Raw genomic sequence first — 21,841 nt, 5'->3', positions numbered from 1 at the left:
ATGTCAGCATGAAAAAGTGTATTGAAAATCCTAAACATTAATTAATAAAAATATTTTATAATATAATATATAAGTAAATATAAATTTTCAATTTTCATAATACACCAGTAAATATACAAATTTTCAAATTTTTGAAGATTTTTTAAATTTTATAAAATTGAGTTAAAGTTTAGGTTAAAAGATTGGTAAGTTCCACAAGTTATGGTATCTTTCATGGTCGTAATGGTGAATTTTGTGGAGGCTTTATGTGAATTTCTCGTATTTATTATGAACAATAAATGTGAAATGCGTAACCCTTTTAGAAATAGTAATGCCTTGAAATTGGTCGTCATAAGTTCTGATTTGACCCCTCACCAACTATTTCAATATTACATAAAACTTGTATAGAAAATGGCAATTTAAGTCTTAAACTTTGTTTATTAACACTAGAGGAAAAAAATTGATAGTAATTTTCTGAAGTTACACAATTAGAGGATAAATAAGTCGGAAAAAACAGTTCAAATTGTCTGTGAAAGTTACATGGGTTCAAAAATGTGTAAAAAGTTGTGTAAACCAAAACATGATATTCACTTTTGTTAAAAGTTAAAGATTTTTTTTTGTTTGTTTAAGAGATAAACTTTTGTCTATGATTTGATGAAAACAATTCCAGAGACCAAGAAAATGAAGACAAGAGAAAAAAATGTCACATCACAGGCATTACCTACCTCCCCATTAAGCTGTGACCAACTTCAAATACACTTCACTGACCATATGATTAGCAACAGAGAGGTTATGTCTAACATCTCAACTTGGCAGATACTAATGCTCCAAGTGAAGTTTCAGACCCTTCAAAATATCCATCAGTTCAGCTCAAAGCCACATTTCTTAATAGGCCAATGCAGAATTCATTGTGAAAAGGTTTTGATTTTGACAGCAATAGAAAGGAGCAAGAGAAATGTATATGCCAAAATGAAAAACGTTGCAGAAGATTTATATGTACCATTCTATATAAACAAATACCACATTTGTTCTTTTAATGGTACATGGTAAGAAGTTTATCTGACATGCATCCAACTACAGTGCATAGCCCTCCGAAGAGAAAACAAATGCCTGTGACAAACAACTAAAAAGAATCCACCCTATGCTAACTTATGATAAATATTAAAATACCATGAGACTTTGACAGTGTCACATGCCAATAAACACTTGTCTTGGACCTAGAACTTGAGCACCACCAACCATGACATGTATATATTCCACACTTCTCAAAAGTAACTGACGCAAGAATAAATTCAATGAATGTATTAAGTTTGCAAGGGAAAAAAAAAGGGTTGGTCTGAACAAACCTATTCTCAATACCCCCAACTATATAATTTTTCTCTTTTAAAAGTTCCTCATTCCAGCTTTGTCTCCTGTCTGTTCAGGAAGAAAAAGGTAGGGACAAAGGGGGAGGAAAAACCAGCAGAGTGCTAACCAGCAAGAATTGTTAGCATATTCTTTCATAGCTTGCACTGAATGAGACATGTACTGGAAGATATTCCCAGCAATCAATAGCTGGAGGACCACAATACTCATCATCTACGCCATCAACCAAGGACAACTTTCAGCGACCCGTCTTTGCACGTTTCATTCCACTAGAGTTGAATGGGGACACACTACCACTTGGCCCGGGACTCTCTTCTCTGAAATTTGAATTCAGCATAGCTAGTTCACGCAACTGCTGCCTCTTGATATAGTCCTGTGACTCCTCCTGCATATCAAAATTCATATCCATCACAAAATTTCTGTGCTCTTTGTTTCCATGAATAAAATGGGTGTGCAGAAAAGAATAAAACAGATCTACAGTGTTTTAAGATGTTCTCCACATGTGGAGAGTTTAAGGCCACTTACATTACAGTTAGGAGTAATTTTGACAGAATCATTGATAGGAAACAAGGAAAAGAAAAGTGTAAATAATCAAATTTCCAATAGAATCCTAACAAATCAACCAACATGGATTTGACTCTTGCAAAGTGCAAGATATTTGCGAAAATAAATGAAGGTGGAAAATGTCCTATGTATACCCAATACCAATACCAATATGCCAGCATACAATACCCAGATTTTTTTAAAATTAGAACAACTATGTTTTAATATCCCCTAATGCTTCTTTTCTCCTATCTTACAAGCTACTACTACTTTGAACAACCTTTTTCTGTAACATGTTTATAAGGGTAAGGTAAAGAAAGGCCACCTATGGTCTCAGCCTGTTGCAAGCTCAGATAAGGTTGTGTTAACCATTTGGCAACTAACTCAGCAGTATAACACAGGATCACGTAGACTTTGACGAGTCGAATGTGTGATCCATATGCAATCTCACCCAGAGGGATAAAGCTTTGTTGTAGTTGTTGTTTATGAGGGAAAAATATATTTTGACATAACAGTACAAAGAGGTAGCTACACTTTCTTGTAAGATCACACAGAATCCTTTTTTTTGGCAAATTGTGATAATCAACTAATATGGATGCGCATGAAGGAGAAGTGATCAATGTCTCGTGTCATGACAAATACAATACTCTGCATAAAATATTTCTTTTCAAATAAATTCTTGTAAATGTATCTAGGCCATGCTATATCATGAATTCTTATGGATTTCCCATATCCATGTACCCATATTGTATGGTACCTGTGATGTATTAAATATGCTGGCTTCAGAAATCAATTGTTATCAACTCACCTACTTTACTAAAATCTGGCATGTATACTGCTCTTCATCACATCAAACAATTAAATGGTGGGATATGCAGAGAAATTAACTATCCAAATTAGGAGTTAAGAACAATAGAGATAAGAGGCCTCTTTATGTTCTCTGTTCGGAAAAGTGAAGTTAAACAGCAGTTAGTACACTCTGCATAACAGATAGATAGAGATATAGGGTGAATGAGCATACCACAGGCTTGAGCAGTTCTTCAATAATTTCCTGAGCCTGCCTGAGCCTTATTTCAACAACATTGGCAGGTAAGTCAGCCTCAATCAAAATGTGTAGTGGTTCATTGAGATGCTCATAGCCTGGTCTTCCTCTTAATTTCTCCTCCTTAGATTGAAAAATAAAAGTAATCTCAGTGGATACAAGTACGATTGAGTGTATAGATCAGTCATGAATGCACCACCATACTTTTTAGAGAATTTGCAAATAAGACCTAGAAAATTATGCTTATCTTCATTACCTTGTCTGGATCCTTTATTGATCCTTTTCCTCTAATGTACACGCGACAACCAGTAGTAGCTTCTACACGTTTCAAAGAATTTCCTCTAGGCCCCAGAAGCCTTCCAACAAAATTAAACTGATGCAATAATGAGAAACATACTTTTATTACTTAAAGATGGTAGATTCTTCAGTTCCAGAAAAGATAAAAACAGCTGTCTGATTAAGTTATCAAACGAGTTCGAATAACTAGCCTTTGCATAAAAGCTTACGTTGGGATATGTATCTACTGGAATTTCCAAGCGCAATATCCTCTTAACAGTGAATGAACTAGGACTTGCAGGTGCACTTTGCCAATCCATTGTCATTCCAGGGGGTCCACATAACCTCTGTTTTTTACAGCGAAAGCAATGTTTATATATAAAAGTTAGAAATAACCATGTTAAACAACAAGAACAAAAGATAAATTAAGTTATAAAAACTTAAATCAATAAGCAGCTAGCATTTTCAATCCCATGAACCAACAAATCAGGAAATTCTACAAGTTTGAATGAATGAGAGAAGCAAACAGATGAATATCCAGAAAAGGCACTGGAAGAGGCAACTGTCAAACTTTTCTGCTAGTCAGATGGTCTAATACTTTACAATTCATGAATAACACAAATACAGGATCAATCAGACTTTATGTTGGATATCATGGCCTACCTTAATTATGCAAGGAAGACACCATCGTCAAATTGTTAGCAGTACAAAATTATTGGTTGAAAGAGAAGACTCAATCCCTTAGTCTGCTTGAATCATATTCAACCAGAGTCTAAGCTTATGTATCAAGCATCGATGCACTAGTATATACATATTTCTGCCAATCTTACATAATGTAAAAACTTGTATCCCATTGTTTTATGCAAGTTTATGCCTTGTCTAGAGTGTTAACATGAACAACTAATTCTAAAACACATAAAAACATATAAAAACAGCTGATATGTAAGATAGACATGTACGAACACATAAGACAGAAGATCATCATCATTAAATGACAAAACACCATCATCATGGGACAAAGCAGGCATTGATGTGACTCAGTGAGTTATGTGTCTGACATCAAATATTGACACATGAAATATTGAACAATAAGCTAATGCCAATATGTAAGACAGATCTTTGACTTAGATCACACCACCAATTGAATGCCTTAGTTTTTATATGGGTGGGAATTCCCTCTTTTTATTCAGGATCTCAATCATAGAGTAAGGGTGCACTTAGAATTGGGGTATCATATGACATAAGCGCTTGGGTAAGACTTTAGGAGAATCTATAAAATAGTTTATACGTCCGTAAGATTATCTCAATATGCTCTTCAGGATAGCTTGTAGAAATGACTTACAATTTCAATGAAATTTTTTTAAGCCTATTTCCTCTTCAAATAAAACAATAAGTTATATCTAAGTGATTACTTGAATTGTTTACCTAAATCCATCCTAGATGTGGAGTATGAAGCCCTTAAGTCCTATATGGGTAAAATTCTCCAAAATCAGTTATTGGAGAACAAAATGGAGGAGGTAAAATGAATTCAGTTTTTCCCGTAAGCTAGAGTCAATTTATGCATATAACTTTTGTAGAAGCTCTTTCATTTAACTTATAAATATTTATCAAGAAATTTATGCAATATTGGCCTAACTGGTTTGTTTGGTCTATTTGTCTATCTTCTTTGATAGAGATAGCAGGATTCCCTAGCACCCTCTGGAGTCTGTACTTGTTAATCTTACTCCCAATTCCTTGACCAATCTCTTAACAAAAAGCTTTTTTCTGGAAATCACAATCTATGGCATTTTTTAAGGTGAATCATTTATTTTGATTGTGATACATAATAGGATAGGATTAATATGAATTATATATACTCTGGCTATGAGAAAAACAGACTTTTATTTCTGTGGGGTCAACTGAAGAATATTAGTAGTAGAGGCTTTTTGGTATTTTTAGTGAATTTGGGTTTGTACACAAGTCTGGAACGTTCTTTATTTTTTCACTTCAGAGCCTTGAGAGATTTAAGGAGGGCAAGGGTCTTTCGCAACATGCAATGTTTACTGCTATTTGGTGCCTATGGAAAGAAAGGAATGTCAAAACTTTCACCCGTAGTTACTTGCATTGTCATATTTTATGGGATAAATAGGTTTTCTAAAAAAAATTAGCTGATGGATAACTTCAAGGAGTGCACCTTTGGTGGATATTCCAAGGTAGAGCTTAAATGAAATGATTCCTTATCTTAGCCTTTTTGGGTCTCTTTTAGGAAGATAAAGCAACATCCACTCCTGTACTCTTCTCTAACAAACTATATCTATTCCCACACGTAAACACACTTTTTCATGCAAATGTTTGGTTTTATTGTGATATTTTAAATCTCTAACAAATGTATGGGGCTTAAACTTCTGTAGTGCCCACTCATCTCATTTAGTAATCCTGGTTTTCAATATTTTCCAGTAATTCAGAGTATGTAGTCAAGCACCTCATTTCATGTCACACCTGTTTTCAAGAAACTGCTTTGAAGAACAAAAGAGAAGGTATTGTACTTGTTGTGGCCTTAAAACCTGACCTTATGGTATTGTAATATTAGTTTGTTACTATTACTGTTATCATTAAAAAGAGAATACATGGATTTAGTGTACATGAGGCATCATGAATAGATGATCCAAAATAATGAGAACAGCATTATATAATCCATGTAGTCAAGCTCACTTTGCAGCAAGAATAATGCTTGATAGTTGTTGATGCTGAATTCAAGGAATAAATGATGAATATTTTATAAAATATCTAATGTTAGGAATTAGACTAGACAAACATTGTAGGCATTTATAACAGCTAGTTACTACATAGTATCCAAATGCTCATGGACACATATATGTATGATATACTCAAATAATCTAAGGAAAAAAATGAGGATATAAAGTTCAGATGCAACAACTGATAATTTAAAGGCAGTTACCTCCTGCTGAAGGCTATTCCATCCACCCAACCCTGTTCCACTGACATTGGACATAAGGTTTGAAGAAGCCATGGGACTAGGGCTTCTGTGCCGCAGTCTATCGAAGTCACCAAAACCTTGGTTGGATAACATTCCAGAGACTCTTAATATTTCTGCACATAAAAAAAATATTGAAATGAGAAACCAAGGAATAATGTAAAAGATCAAGACATATTGAGTGATGAATTATCTCAGAAAATATTTCATTCAAATGTGGACATCGTTTGCAATAAACTATATCACAGAAAGACTTGTATTATCTGACAGTCCAATAGGTCTGGCTTTTCTGCAATCTTAAATGAAACTGTCTACTCGATCAATGACTGAAGGAAGCAAATCGACAAGCCTTAAATATTTATAAGGAAGTCTACCGAAGTCAACAGTCCCAATGTTAATGGCACCAGCCTTCTACACGTTATTTACAAACCAACCTCTTCTCCAAGCGTGAAAAGCCATGCCAAACACTTCAAATCAGACATTTTCAGTTCTTTTTACATTGAGAACACCTTCTAGAGAGTACATGCTTTGCAAATATGAGATTTTCCTTGAAGTCCTCAAGTTAAAAGAATGCATAATCTGTTCAAATTCAAACTAATCCCACGAATAGATATTCAGGACTATGAAAATCACAGAAATATCATATCTCTGCAATCAAATTAATCCCCGGTTCCATAAGCTTAACACTCTGAAGGTACATTTCATCCAACATTCAGACACCATCCAATAGGGATACATATAAACAAATTTTAATTCAATTTGAATGTCTTCTTTGATGAAAAAAATCAGCATCAAGTGAAGTGCAAAGGGATGGTGCAACCACAATGACGACAGATGACAGGAAGAGGAATCAATGCACGATCAACTCTATCGTTGGTGTCCATTGTCCAAGACTATTGACACAGATAAAAGGTTTGTGACACGATCTGACACACACACACATCAAGCATGCTTCCATAAACAACAAGAGTGCAAAAACAATAAGGGATAGATCCACAAACAAGAAAAGACCTTGATTTAGGAGGCGGCTGCATATGGGAAGCGCTTGCATGAAGGGTCCAAGCTTCTGATGTTCTGCCAGCAACTCTGATAGGTACTGACTGCAAAAACAACAACCACCCTTTACCTTTCTGAATCAAGAACACACAAATTCGTCCAAGACAAATCACACAGACAAGGCCAAATCCAAAGGGTGTTCCACCAAGAATCCAAGATTGTGTCTTTTTTTTTTCAGTTTTGATCTCAAAAACATCACAAGAAAAACTAAACCAACCCACCTGTCGACGTCTGAATTGCTCCTAATCTGAGGAGAAGCAGCTCTAGCAGGAGAGAAGTTGGGATTGTACAAGCCTGACATGGCTCACCTTTTCTTAGTTTTCCTGAAGGATTGGAAGAAAAAACCACCAGCCTCCAAAAAAAAGTTGAAAAAGAAGGTTTAGTTGGTGTAGTTCTAGCAGAAGAAAAAGGGGATACAGAGCACCATCAATTAAGGGGGGTCTGTAATAAGGAGAAAAACGAAAAAGGGTGGACAATTCTCTCTGAATTTTACACAAAAGGAAGCAACAAATAATTATTTATTTATTTCCTTTTTCTTTCTATTCTCTCTCTGTCTTAGTCTTAATATTTCTCTTTTTCTCCCTTTTTTTCTAAACTAATATATTTTCCTTGTCCACAGGCTGCCTCGTAAAAAACAAATACAAAAACAAAAAAGTCGAAGACAGTGTCCTGAATTGGAAGGGATCTTTATAAGGAAACAACAGTAAGCAGCTAAAGTCTAGGCAGTAAAAGGTTACTAGATTTTGTCTGTGGCAGTAAAAAACTTTCACTGTGACCAAGGAAGGAAAAAAGTGTATTGTTTTCACATGTAAGATCACTAAATTACAAAACACAATACAACTATACATACAAAAGGCTTGAACTTTGTATAGCTGGTTAAAGTGGATCAGTTTTCATGGTATGAAAGTGAAGTGGTTAAGGTAACGTAGGTTTAACAGGACTGGCAAAAGGTAAAGGGCATATAAGGTAGAAGAAAACAACAAATGTAGACGCGTGTTAGGCATGCAGAGAATCATAGTGTAATCTAATCAATCTAATGTGTTGTGTATGCAAATACTACAAAGAAACTTTAGGCCTAACAGTGTTTTGGGAGAAGAGAGAACGCAAAATGTGAATGAATCAATGGCCACGATAATGATGTTTGCCAACGCGGTCTTAGCTGGACCGTAACACTGTACACTCTCTCACAAATCTACCTCACCATACACACTCAACTACGTCGTTTTGAACCTCCAACTTCAATCCTTGTTTTTCTTTCCACATTATAATAGTCCCACTTGAATAATGTTACCAAATTCTTGTTCTTCAGTTAAATAATGTCATCATTGAATTGTCCTTCTATTTTCATTCCACACCCTTCTCATTTTCTCATCACAGTTCCAATTTTTGTTTCTCAAATCCTCATAACATACCAATTCTTTCATTAAAGTTGACTTTGCATTTACAGTATCATATGCATTTCCACCTACCTAAAATAAATAACCCTATCTGCTGTTGTATCTGCTGTTGTTAACTAGCCATTTTTGTTGCTCTGATCCATACTATTTATTTAAAAATGAAGATGGTGTGGAACACACTGTCTCCTCTATTCACCATAAACCATTTTCCATTTTCTGTAACACTCCAAACTAAATTTCTCTTTTTACCCTTTTTCATTACAGTTTTTTCAAGGTCTATGAAAGGTGTCAACAAAACTTTGACTCCCTTCTACGACGAGTTTCATGTAATAATTCACAATAAATGCTCCCTATTACTTTTGCTCGAGTATATACTATTTACCTACCTTTTTTCCTTCTTTTCGTAACTTTGCATTTATTTTTCTAGATGTCGTATATGATAAGGATAAATAAATCTATCTGCATAAATAAAACTTCCAAAGTTATCAATGTACCTAATCCTTCAAATTCTTTTTTCAATATTCCCAGTGATTAATGTTTTCATGTGGGTAATTATCATATCAAGAGATCAAATCTCAGAGATTGAGATATCTAGCAGGGCATTTACTGGTTTTCCTTTTTCTGAGAAATGAATCCGTAGAAATACTAATTACGTAGTTAAGATGGGTGTCTGAAGAAAGTATTGAGATTTGAATATTAAAGATGAAAACAAAAGATGGTAGGGGCAGAGTAGGGAAAAGAGGTTGGTGTTGTAAACGATAGAAGTGTCCACAACCACAACAAGACAATACAAGGTGGGCCATTGTTTTAACTGAATGCTTCACTGCCTCTGACTCAATTGGCCGTAGGAGAAGAATCCTAAGATGTTTTATGCAATAAAATAGAAAAATACACCATTTTCTTTTGCCCCTTTGATTCCTTTCTCCCACAGGGCATGTGTGTGTTTCAGTCTTTCTCAAACCAAAGCAAAATAATAATAATTCACAATATTGTATTTTCTTTATAAGGGTGGCAAAATGGAGGGAAAAAATTCATGGACTTTTTAGTTTAAGGGGAAAAGAATATTTCTTTGTTATTTTTGGTAATAAAAAATAGTAGGGAGGGGATGGTCCATTGGTCCCAATCTCACCAGGCAAATTGTCACACATATATTACACAAATAAATGTTCCTTTTTCTTTCTATGCATTTCATGCTATTTTTTTATTAACTTGTTTGTTTGACAAATTGAACATGAACTTGGTCAAGTGAAAAGTACTATAGTTTACATGTTTTTCAAGTGAATGAGAAAGATGGGTTGGGGTTTGATTAAAAAGATAGAACATAATAGAAGAGAGTGATCCCAACTAACAATACACTTTTGTTTGAAGAATTAATAGGATGAGTGAAGAAAAAGTGTCTAACACAAAGTTTGGCTTCAGAATATTCTGACAAGATTCGGACATGTCATGTCTTGCCAATTGAAATAGGTTGTGGTCAGAAGTAGCATCACTACTAAGTAAAAAAAAAAATTTACTTCATGTGTTCTTTGGTTTGCTCCTCGTTTTTCATTCTTGGTTGTTTTTGTGTTTATTAATAATTTAAAAATGATTTTTCTTCAATTAATAAAAAATTGTTTCTGATAACCACAATTAGTTCTCAGAAGCCATGTTGCTTTAAGGATTAGAACTTGCTGAGATTATTTTGGCTAGCATATTTTAGTTTAATCACGTTACTGATTAATGTAGATTTACAGCCTACAAAAATCATGTTAGTCAATACAATTAAATAAGAAACCTGAATGAGAAATAACTAATTCAATGATTTTCGTAAACAAAAACGAGAAAAAAACAACTCTTCATCTTTTGACTTTTTAATGGAATTCTTTGTTAGTGTCATTAAAAATAAAATAAAAAATAAAGTCTAGAAGATGGAAAAAATTTCCTCCATCTCCATATATTTCTCCTATATCTCCCTATTAATGGTAAAAAGTTGATTTTAACATTTTTTTAAAATTTTAAATAAATCTAAATAAATATGATCTCACATTTTTTAAATAACCTAGCCACCACATCTCGTACTTCTAACACTTTCATTCTTCTTCAGCCGCAATATTTTAAATAGCATTTGAGTGTATGTGAGAGAGTTGACATCATTGTATTATTGTATTCTATGTACCTAAGAAGATAAATTAGCTCAAATAACTTAATACTCTTATTTATCTTTTTTTTAGTATTTAAAATAAATGTATAATTACCTTTTTTGGTCCCTACATTTAGGCTAATATTCAATTTACTACATTGTTTTTTTAAAAAATCAATTTGGTCTTGAAGTTTTTACAAAATATACAATTTGGTTTCTTTTATTAAATTTTCAACGATGTTAACGTCTAATGATGTGGTACACAATGTGAAATAGTATTGCATAGGTGGAGTCCACACGTTATCCACGTAAGAATCCTAAGTCTCTCCCCCTCTTGTCACTCTCATTGTAACAACCTTATGCCTCCATGTCGTCGACTCAGTTCTCGTCTTCACAACGTCAATGCAGCCCTCATTGTCGACCTCAAGCTTCGTTGCCTCCATTGCATGCATATCCTTTGTCCATCCTTGTTGTGACATGCGTCGTTGAGTCTTTGGTCACTCACAACTTGACTGTTATCTATCCTTTTCAATCTCTTCTTTTATTAAATGTTATACAATAGTTCAAAAATCAAATTCATAATGTTTTGCAATACCCTCAATGTTCCCAAAAACGTTTACAATACCCTCTATGCGGAGATTACGAATTCTTATTGCGACCAAAAACAATAAAAAAGGGAAATGAAAGGGTGAATTTGAGGGTTAAAAAACGAGGATCATAATTGTTTTTGACTGTGATGCATGATATGATAAGTGATGACAAAGAAGTCATCGTTGTGAGAATGGTTGCTGGAGAAAGATGGTTAGGGTTAAAAGAGAGGAGAGAAAAAAGGGTTTAGGATTGAGGGTGTCGAGAAGGCTTTGACGTGGAGATATGTGTGCATAACAGGGTCACTCACACTTGCCACATCATAAGCAGTTAATAGACCAAATTACATACTTTTTAAAAAATCTTAGGACCAGGTTGATTTTTTTAAAAAACTATGGTAATAAATTAAATATTGACTCCAAATATAAGGACTAAAAATGTAATTATAAAATAAACAACACCCTAAAATAAAATAAAAAAAATATCAATTTAAACATGACATTTTACTAACTTGTTTTTTATAACAAATTTTAATTAAGACATTTTGAATTTTAATTTTTTTATTTATATATATTTTTATTAAAAAGAAATTAATGTGGATCAGAATAATTTCTTTGTATTAAAATAATTTGTATTGATTTGATATAATTTACATTTGAATTCATCTACAAAGCCCAAGCATTATCCTTTTCTTTAATATAAAACAACTACCATATTTCTCATTTTTTTTGTCTTGATAATTGTAGGTGCATACCATGGTATGAACAATTAGCCTGAAAATTACTCTTAGCCAACTCTCCATGATCTGTCTTTGAGTTTTTGTTCAATTCTCTTCCTCTTAACAAACTCAAACCCAATTCTAGAATGTTCTAAACCTAATCAATTTTAGGTCAATTTTAGTGATTTGGCCAAAACTGGTCCTATTAATTTTAGTGTTAACATCAAGCATGATTTATAAGTTAACAAATTTACCCTAATAATATACCAAACTTTTACATTATCAATATAAACCAGTGCGATTGTTTTAAATACTGTATAGGCCAAGAAATTTATAAAAGAAATAAAATATATATGTTTAAATCTTCATAACTTACTTTATTTTAAGTTTTTTAATTTTTACACAAATTATGGTTGTATATTAATTTTATTTGTATTGTTAAATAAGAAAATGATAAAACACAAGACTGCGTTTGTTACTATTTCAAAATTTTATCCGGCATAAATTTGCAATACAACAAAATGTTACTTTGCTTTTTATTTTATTATTAATTTTCAACATTTTAAAAGTAAAATGATTTTGATAAAAAAATAGTATTTGAATATTTCGATAACAAAACCAAAGAAAATAAGAAAAAGAAAAATGGCACAAATGTGACAGGTTTGTGATCACTAAGAAAATCTAAAACAGAAAAAGAAGAAATTTCACCATTATTGAATCATAGTTTCCCTCAAAACTTTTTTAAGAAAATCTATGGTTCTATAAAAAAAAAGTAAATCTAAAAACTAGTAAAAATATTATTGAACTTAAACTAATTTCACATTATTATTTTAATCACACGAGAAGTATAACTTTTAAAAGTTAATTGAAAGTTGATATTAACGAAAATTGAAAAACTAGTTGATAATTAGAAGTTAGAAACTACTAGTTGAAATTTCTGAAGATAGATTACTAAAGTACACGTATTTGATTAAAATATTAATTAAATTAATTATAAATATAAATAACAAAATTAAGTATGTTTACACGATATTTTTATTGTTGAAATTATTTTACTAAATTTAATTATTAATTAATTTTGATCTCTTATCATTTTTTTACATATAAATTTTTTTAATTATATTTAATTTAGTTTCAATTATTATATATTTTTATATCATGCATTTATTATCAATTTTATATTACATATACTCAATATTTTTATTCAATTTTAAAATAAAGTAAAAACAATACATTTTTAAATAAACATAAAATATTTAAAAAAATAAATTTAAAACAGAGTATAATATTTATATATAATATCAAAAAAATATTTATAAATAATAAAAATTAAAAAGAAATTAATAAAATTAGACCATTGACTACAATAATAGGTCAAATAACAAACAAATGGATGGAGCAGGCCCATTAAAGATCGAAAAAGAAACACTGGGCTTTTGTGAAGAACGAGGCCCAATAAGTAAAAAAAAAATAAGAAAGAGGCGAAGTGTGAAGAAAGAGAGAGTTGGAAAAAGAGAAGGAAGAAGAAAGAAGAAGATGAACTTCCGATGGGTAGAAGCGGTGTTGCCGCTGGGAATCATAGCGGGAATGCTGTGTGTTATGGGAAACGCTCAATATTACATTCACAGAGCAGCGCATGGCAGAGTAATTTCTCTTTTTTCTTTTCATTATTTTTTTTATCGATCAATTTTTGGATTGGATCTTTCTCAGTGATGTCGAATTCATTCAGCCTAAGCACATTGGGAACGATCTGTGGGACGTGGCGATGGAGCGAAGGGACAAGAAGCTTCACGAACAAGCCTCTTCCTCCAATTAACATTGTAAGCTTTTCGCTCCTCTTTTTCTCTCTCCCAGTGCCCTAGGGTTTCTTCGAATGCTGTTTATTTTGAATTTGAATTTTCTTCAGGAAAATCTAATTAAAGTATAGGGTAGCGTGATTAGATCGGGCGAAATTTTGTTCAGTTTGAGGTTTTGCGATGTTGCTTTGCAGCTTTTGTAATGCAAACGATTTCGTTGTCGTTTTTTAGCCTATAGGGGGAAGTGGAGTCTTCTTCTAGAAAGCACAGGTACTGTGTATACGCGCTGTGTGGGAGTGTTGAGAATTTTCAATATATGTGTGTTTTCTAGTAAGGTTTTGTGTGTTGATTTTTCAAGCAATGGTATAACTTTGCTGTTTATTTCTTACTTTAGATTATGTTTGGATTGGTGGAAGAGGATGGAATGGAGGGGAATGAAATATAATACTACTATGTTCATTGTTTGGATTAGTAAAAGAATGAGGATGGAATATAATGGAAAGTAGTGGAACTTATTCCTTTCCAAGTCATGTTCGGATAAATTTCTTTATAATCACTTGTTGAGGAAAAATGAGAAGATAAAGTGAAATAAGTTTCCCCAGTTAACTAAAATTAGCTTATCATTAGTTAGCTTTTGTAGAAGTTAGATGAAATAATTTTCTCTTTATTTCATTTTTTTTTCTTATTTTACTTTCTTGTACATGAAATGGTTTATCCAATCCAAACAGGACAAATGTCTTTTATTTACTCAATTTTTCTTTCTTCTCAATCTTTGAGGAATGATAATTTTATTTCACTGCATCATAACATATCCAAACAATGGAATGAAGATTTTCTTCCATTGTGTTCCACTTCGTTCTTTCCTTCAATCCAAATGCAGCTTAAAGAGAACTCAATTTCTTTTTTAAAATTATATGATGTAACGTAGGCCATAGTAAAACATGAAATGAACATGAAGATGAAAATCTTAAATGAAAAAAAAAAATTTGTATCTTCCTTGGTGTTTTTTTAGCTCCTTTATACTTTTTAGTTCGATGCTATGTTTCATTATCCAATTTATTTTCTGAGAGATTTGAGCCATTCCTGTATTTCTTTGTCTTATATAGTTTTTTGTCCAACAGCCCGCCCTCTGTCCTCAGATTTCATTTTTTCTTACCTGAAATATCTTGCTGTAAAGAAAAAAAGTAAAGAATGACAAGTTTGATGATTAAAAGTACGGTTTTGGTATAATGTTCGCGTTAACGGAAACAAACATCATTTTGGAATGAACATCAAATTTTACATGGAACTGTCTTCCATCCTCAGCAGGAGAACATAATATGAGTTTTCATATCCTTTCTTCTGTTCTCTTCCCCACTAAGTCGTTCTTCATTAGTGTTTATAGTCTTGTAGATTTTTGATTTGAAGTGCTCTAACAACACTTTGATCTGGAGATTGAATTTTCTGTTCTTGATGTTTTGGTGTGTACAGAATAGAAAGCATAATATTTGCTCTGGAACATGCAGGTTGTTTTACCAATGTCATTGTGAAGAAAATAAACTGCTCACCTGGATTTGAGGCTCTGTTCTTGGAAGCAGGGTGAATCACTACAATGAAATTCCGTTTGTTTTCCTGTATGCAATTCAGCATAAGATTTATAAATATACCTATGCGCCAATCACGATTGCTTTCTCTAAGCTTGGTGAAAACTAATTTGTTCTGATATATAGCTGTTGCCTTCTATAATCTGACCATTTTCTGCTTGACGTGACTACAAATCTTGCTAGTCGGCGTCAATTGCTGGTGAATTATTATGTAATGCAGCGTCCCAATGCATACACCACCATAAAATTTGGATTGAAAACGGAAAACTCTATCAATGCAATTAGTTTTTGATATTTCATTCAAAATGAAAGCCAACATTTTATGAATATGCAACGCTGTGATTGGAGGTGGACAACGTAGTTGTATTTTAACAGAAACTGATTAAAAAATATGTATTTGTTCTCAGACATAATATGCTCACTGTTCCTCTTATTAAAAATCAGCTGTCTGCTCTTTAGATATTTTTTATCCACAGGAATTAAATATTTTTAAGGCTCACTGAGCTAGCTTTCTTTATGGGAATCAACACAGTTACAGTTTGATCAAGTAGAGATCCCCGAAGATCAAACACGACTCTTTTGAACAGTGAAATTAATTAAGAAAAAGTCCAGTGAGTGTTGGTTCAAACATAAACTTATCAAAACGGTTTTCTATATTTCTTGTAGAGAAGTAGTGATAGAGAAAGTAAAGACATCTCTAGTAAACAAGTTCCCTTAGAAAGTCGTTTGCTGCATAGAAAAAGGTATGTCAGGATTCAAATGTTAATTTACATGGAATCCTTGACCATTTTTGTTGTCCAGAAGGGGTTCCAAGACCTTAATTTACTATGATGAATGGTCTATCCGTTTTTCAACCAAGAGTACCAAAAACTGAAATGATGCCCCAATCAATAATAGTTGCTTAAAACAGTGCAAATTGTCAATGAATTGGACAATTATTTCTTAAAGATTAACAGATGGAACTATGAAAATAAAAGCAGGTATCTTGATGAACTGAAAATACATAAATGCTTGTTCGGAATGTAATGTTGCTAGCGACATTTTACCTATTCAAACTTCCTCCATTATAACAAGCTAAAATAACAGGACCAACAAATTGCCGTGCAATAACATTAACATCCCCTGAATGTGACGGATGTTGGGGTTTGGAAAAAAGTAAGGAGATCTCGTATCATTTCAAGCCACATTTTTCTTCAGAAACTTACGAACATTCGTACTACACTCATTTTTCTTTCTGTCTTTCCTCTGTTTCCTTGCGAGTGGCTCCTAGTACTGCTTTGCAAAACAAAGGGTACCTCAAATAGTTTTTATTTTACTCTTTTGCTCATATGTTGGAATCAAGGTTTTTATGTCAATTTTTTAAAATTAATTAATTAAAAATACAATATCTGAGAAGGAGAAGGAGATCACACAATAACAAACACATATATAACATGAATCTCAAAATGTATTTCTTAAGATTTAAATTAAATATCATTTTAGTTCTTCCGACAATTTAACATTCGGGTTTTTTTTTTCAGTCCTTGTAAAAAAATGTAACGATTTTCATTCATGAAAAGTTTGAGTTCAACCTCTATAATATTTCGACCATGTTAAGTATAGTGTATTTGGAGTCATCGGAATGTGTGACAATTAATATCCAAACACACTGTCAGTCTCATAAAATGTTGACTATATCGATTTAAATCCTTAAAAGGAGCATATAATTTTTTTATATATAAAAACACAAGGACGGAACAAAAAACAAAATGTCCTATTTTTAAAGGATTGAAACTGATAACAAAATTGCAATAAACTTAAAAATTGTGCAAGCCTCGGTTAATAAAAGTTAGAATATTATTTTCAAGTGTTTTGATTCATATTGGTCTCATGTGCTGTTCCATTATGTGCCCTCCTTGTGAAGTTGGGGCCTCGAAATCCAAGCACGAAGGAATGGAGTTAAATAATAAGTTTAGAATAAAAAATTATGCACATTCCTACGAGAAGACAGAACTTTCTGATTTTTCAATGACTCAAACTGGGTTAGGTGCTGGTGGTGCTTAGCTGTGAATGTGATACCTTCCTTCATAAGTCATTTTATTTCATCCGTGCAGCTACAAGCATTTCTCTTCTTTGTTTGGTTTAGTTTTTTATTATATAGAGATTCAGTAGTTGACTTGTAATAAAAGAGTGGCCAACTCATACATATCTTTCAAAGTGTAAACACCAGAAGGTCACTTCAGGGTATTTATAGAAACAAATCAAGTTATTGCTGCATAATATATTTCTCAGGTTGTTCAAGTGGCAAGGAAGAGATATAGATTGTGGCACTTCAACTAATAAAGAGAGAATGAAAAACTACTATTTAAATGTGACTCACTTTTTTTAGGCTGCTTCTATTGTGTTTAGATTCCCATTAAGAAAAACAGTGGTTTGAGTAAAAACTATAAAATACAAGTGTTTTGTTCAAGCCATCACAACAGGAATTCAACCATGTTAAGAGCTGAAAGTTATGGCACAAGAATTGTTTTCCTTGGCATGTGCTGTCCTCAGTCTTTGGTGTCTGGACAATAAAATGTCAAGCTGAAAAGTTTGAATAGTGGAAGAGGGAGAAGTCATTGCTGTCAAAACTAGATATACAGATTTACTTCTTGTCCTGACTTGGTTGCTTGCATTACCTTGTCCTTTTCTGATGAAGATGACCAGTGAAATGCCAGCACTCAGAAGCAGGTCTTGGCATTTATTTATTTCATCTCTTTAGTGACTTTCCTTCACCCACTCATCTGTTTGGTAACAAAATCATGACACCAAATCTTTAATGCAACATCAACAGATACTACTTAAATACTGCACTGTATTTTCTACTCTAACTATTCTAGGCCATTTAGCTTCTTCATAGTCAGTTTCTGAGTTTTCCCATATGTATTGTATTTGTCATTGATGGATAAATTTCCTAACAAACACCTAAAGGAGAAAAAAAATTAAGCTTTTCAAGTTTAAAGCATTTCAAGAGCATCAACTTTCACAAAAGCTTTCTCATCTAATTTTTTTCCAAACAGGCTAAAATTGATTTCAATTTCTGTCAGAAACTTACTTTTTTATCTTTGTTTTTTCTCCTTTGAACATTTATGGAAAAATTTATTGGAACAGAATTATAATTAACATTATAAACTGCATCCTACCTAAATCCATCTGTTGGCAAGACCATTATTAACAAAAGCAGTAACAAGAGATGATAAGCAAAAAAAAAGGGTAGACATTGAATTTCCAAATGTGCTTCTCAGAACCAAAGGTGAGGGCATCGAGGCCAAGGGGTCTCTTCCTCACTTAAATGAATGAACAGGAATGATGGGAACTAGTGGCTGAGCAAACAATCAGTGTGTGCCCACAACATTTATACCATGTTATCAAGTTTCAACCCCGTCAAAAGGATAGAAAAAGCAAGATAAATAACCCAACATCTAGGTCTTAGAATTTTATTCTTTGTCAATGGAACAACTGAATTCATCACATAATCATCACTTTTTGGCTACTACTACTAATTCACACCACAATGAATCACAAAGAGATAACAGATTTACACAAAAATCCTATGTTGAGGAAACAAACGGGGAGCAGGCAAAAAAAAAAAACGTGTGATTAGAAGAATTTCTGAATACAGTAAATTAACTTGAATGAGTGGAAGAGCAACTGAAGATTGTGCAAAAATATTGTGTCATGGTGCATATTCATGTTCAAGGGTTGGTTGTGTTCTTGTTACTGTTGCAGCAGGGGCTTTTGTATCCCCAATTGAAGCCATTTGAAGAGGTTCTCCCAACTCTGCCGCCCTTTCCATCTGCTGCATTTTCTTCTTCTGTTTGTACTTTCTCATCCACAAAACAAGAAGTGACAACAACACAAGCAATACTAGTCCCCCCACAACAGACCCTACAATGATCCACACTTTTTTATTCTCCTTCTCACCTTTTCCTTGAGCACTTGGTGATGGCCCCCTTTTTGGAGGACTTGCAGGCGTTGGAGCTGGAGGAGCAGTGGATTTAACAACTATAGAGAAATGGCCTGGTTGGAAAGATGAACAAGTGTTGCCTCCTGTTACATCACTGAAATTGGAAGAACCCTGCAAATCAAACCAAACACATTTTGCAACAGCACCATGAGGGACTAATTTAACAGCCCTGAACTTGACCAATATAGGGCCATCTGACGCATCTATGTCTAGTTCTGATAAATTTGAAGCTGACAAATTAGAACCATCATAAGCCAGTAGTCCCAACACTGGAGCCAAATGGGTATAATTAGTCAAAGGGTAGTACCTGGAGGATCTATTACCCAGATTTTGGTACACCAAAACAAGCCTTTCCACATATTGCCTCCCAATGAGTCCCTTGGGAATTTCAAACTCATTGTATGGGTGGAACCCTTTTCTCCTTAAACTTCCACTCCTTAATCTCAATGCTGCAACCTCAATCCCAGACAAATTGGAAGGAAGATGAGTTGCATTGTAAATGGTACCTGTTTTTGGATTCACCAAAGCCCTATAAGCATATTGTTGCAGAAGTGCATCAAGAGCCTTTGCTTCTTCCCTTGTTGAAGAAGACCCAGGAGAAGTAGCAGTAGACTGAGCCCTGACACCAGGAAGTGATTCAAAACACGGAACAAGAACAAGCATGATTACTAGACTTGTAAGAAGCTCCATCGATGCTTAATTTAGGAAATTCGGCTCAATGTGGTTTCTGTGTTTGGTATTCACCTTGGACTCACGGATACAATTATGCAAGATCACAAACGAGTAGTTGATATTGATCAATAAGCAAGAAATGTCTTCAAAGGGGTCTATAAAGATGGGAACTTGTAGGCACGTTATGCTGTAATAAAGAAATAAAGAAAAATATTCTCCTGGGGGGCAGAAGTATGAAAGCAGCTTTGAACGTTTCAGCCGTTACAATGAAACTCTTTTCTCTCAAGAATCCTTGCAAAAGGCAAAGCCGAAGAGACAGAGATTCACTCAATTCTTGGCAATCTTCTCCTGATTCCAACCATTTCATTCCCCTCTCTCTCCCTCTCCCTCTCCCAACTCCACCAAATCTTACATGAACTGTAGCAGTTAAGGTAATAATTGGGTAAACTTTAAGGAGAATTATTAGGAGAGCAATAAAACCTGAAACAGAAATCAATGCTGTTCATCAAACAGAAATTCCAAGAAGCAAGATCCAGGACCCCTTTGGATTTTGCAGCTGTTACTCAGCAAAGGCAAGGCCAACAAGAGTATTACCTGAATAAAAAATACATAATAATAAAGTGTTTCCCTTTAGAACTTGGAACTGAAAAACACAAACACCATGCACTTCAAAGCAGCTCCAAACTTGAGGCAACCAAGGAGTTAAGCTTGTAGAGGATGCCAACAACAATAATCTTCAAGAAAATGATCCTTGGTTGTGGCTTGGTTATGAGAGTGGCAGCCCCCATTAGGTAAATCTAGAGAACACTGATTGATAAAAGAGACATAGGAAGTGAAGTCCTAGTCAGTGATTGATAGTAGTGGATGCCAATGCTGGACAAACTCATTTCTTTGCCTTTCTTTTGTTGATGTATGATTTGTTGAGTGAATGTCTCCTCCTCCTTCTGGTTGTGTAGCAGCAAATGAGTTATGGCAGGAAGAGAAGGATAGGTTGTGTTGGTGTGGAAGTGCCAACTGTTGCTTGTGACTTTTTGAGTTGTGAGTGAGAGAGATAGATGGAGAGAGAGAGAGAGAGAGAGAGAGAGAGAAGAGTTTCCAGTTCTGGATGCACACCACACTCCTACACTGGGACTCACCACAAAAGCAAGCAGCAAAATAAAAACAATAATGATAACAAAAGACAGAAAGGCAATGTGCTGTGAGTGTGAGAAAAAGAGCAAGAAAGTGAAATGGGAAACAGAATGAAAGTGCTCCTATTCATATATAAATCATTTTTCTGCCTCACTTCCTTATCCTTCATATGGGAATTACTAAAATATATCTAACAACTTCATTTCTTTGCTCAATCATTTTATCATACACTCAAATTTCTCATAACTTCATCAACAATTGAACCTAAATCTTCACATGATAATGCTTGTATTATGAGGAAATTTGACATAATATGAGATATCAACCCAAGGAGTGATAAAAAAAGGGAAAACCTAAAATAAAAATATGATAGAAGAGATACTCAAAAGGCTAAACATGATTAGTTATGTTCTTTGAGATTGAACCCTTTGATGGCAATGACCCTACTATATGCTAATTTCTCCTAAGCACACTTCCAAGTACCTCCAAATTTTAATATGAGCCATGGTTGTCGTCTTGGCTTTTCTCACAAATTTTATTCCAATTTTTAGGGCACTGAATTTTTCTAAGCATTAAATGTTTTTTTTTCAAACTTTTGATGAATTGAAATCAAATCC

At 33.6% G+C, this 21,841-nt stretch overlaps 3 protein-coding genes across 3 annotated transcripts; 1 reads left to right on the top strand and 2 right to left on the bottom strand.

Moving 5' to 3' along the window:
- Window positions 1-949: 949 nt before the first annotated feature.
- Window positions 950-8,143, bottom strand: LOC137824303 (KH domain-containing protein At2g38610). Its single transcript, XM_068629877.2, has 7 exons — window positions 7,457-8,143; window positions 7,191-7,279; window positions 6,144-6,295; window positions 3,436-3,552; window positions 3,186-3,302; window positions 2,909-3,052; window positions 950-1,729 (listed from the first exon to the last, which is right to left on the bottom strand). Exons 1-7 carry the CDS (start codon window positions 7,534-7,536, stop codon window positions 1,583-1,585), a joined length of 846 nt encoding a protein of 281 aa, XP_068485978.2. The 5' UTR covers window positions 7,537-8,143; the 3' UTR covers window positions 950-1,582.
- A 5,358-nt stretch (window positions 8,144-13,501) lies between these two features.
- On the top strand, window positions 13,502-15,557 carry LOC137824302 (NADH dehydrogenase ubiquinone 1 alpha subcomplex subunit). Its single transcript, XM_068629876.2, has 3 exons — window positions 13,502-13,701; window positions 13,787-13,877; window positions 15,359-15,557. Exons 1-2 carry the CDS (start codon window positions 13,594-13,596, stop codon window positions 13,871-13,873), a joined length of 195 nt encoding a protein of 64 aa, XP_068485977.1. The 5' UTR covers window positions 13,502-13,593; the 3' UTR covers window positions 13,874-13,877; window positions 15,359-15,557.
- A 3,304-nt stretch (window positions 15,558-18,861) lies between these two features.
- LOC137825605 (transmembrane protein, putative (DUF1191)) lies at window positions 18,862-21,433 on the bottom strand. The gene is made up of 2 exons (XM_068631315.2): window positions 20,688-21,433; window positions 18,862-20,573 (listed from the first exon to the last, which is right to left on the bottom strand). Exon 2 carries the CDS (start codon window positions 20,109-20,111, stop codon window positions 19,131-19,133), a length of 981 nt encoding a protein of 326 aa, XP_068487416.1. The 5' UTR covers window positions 20,112-20,573; window positions 20,688-21,433; the 3' UTR covers window positions 18,862-19,130.
- Between the last annotated feature and the right edge of the window lie 408 nt (window positions 21,434-21,841).

This window comes from Phaseolus vulgaris, chromosome 8, assembly GCF_051622355.1.
Source record: "Phaseolus vulgaris cultivar YP4 chromosome 8, ASM5162235v1, whole genome shotgun sequence".
Lineage (NCBI taxonomy): Eukaryota > Viridiplantae > Streptophyta > Magnoliopsida > Fabales > Fabaceae > Phaseolus > Phaseolus vulgaris.
Note: the sequence above shows the minus strand (reverse complement) of the source record. Positions and strands in the feature narration are given on the sequence as shown.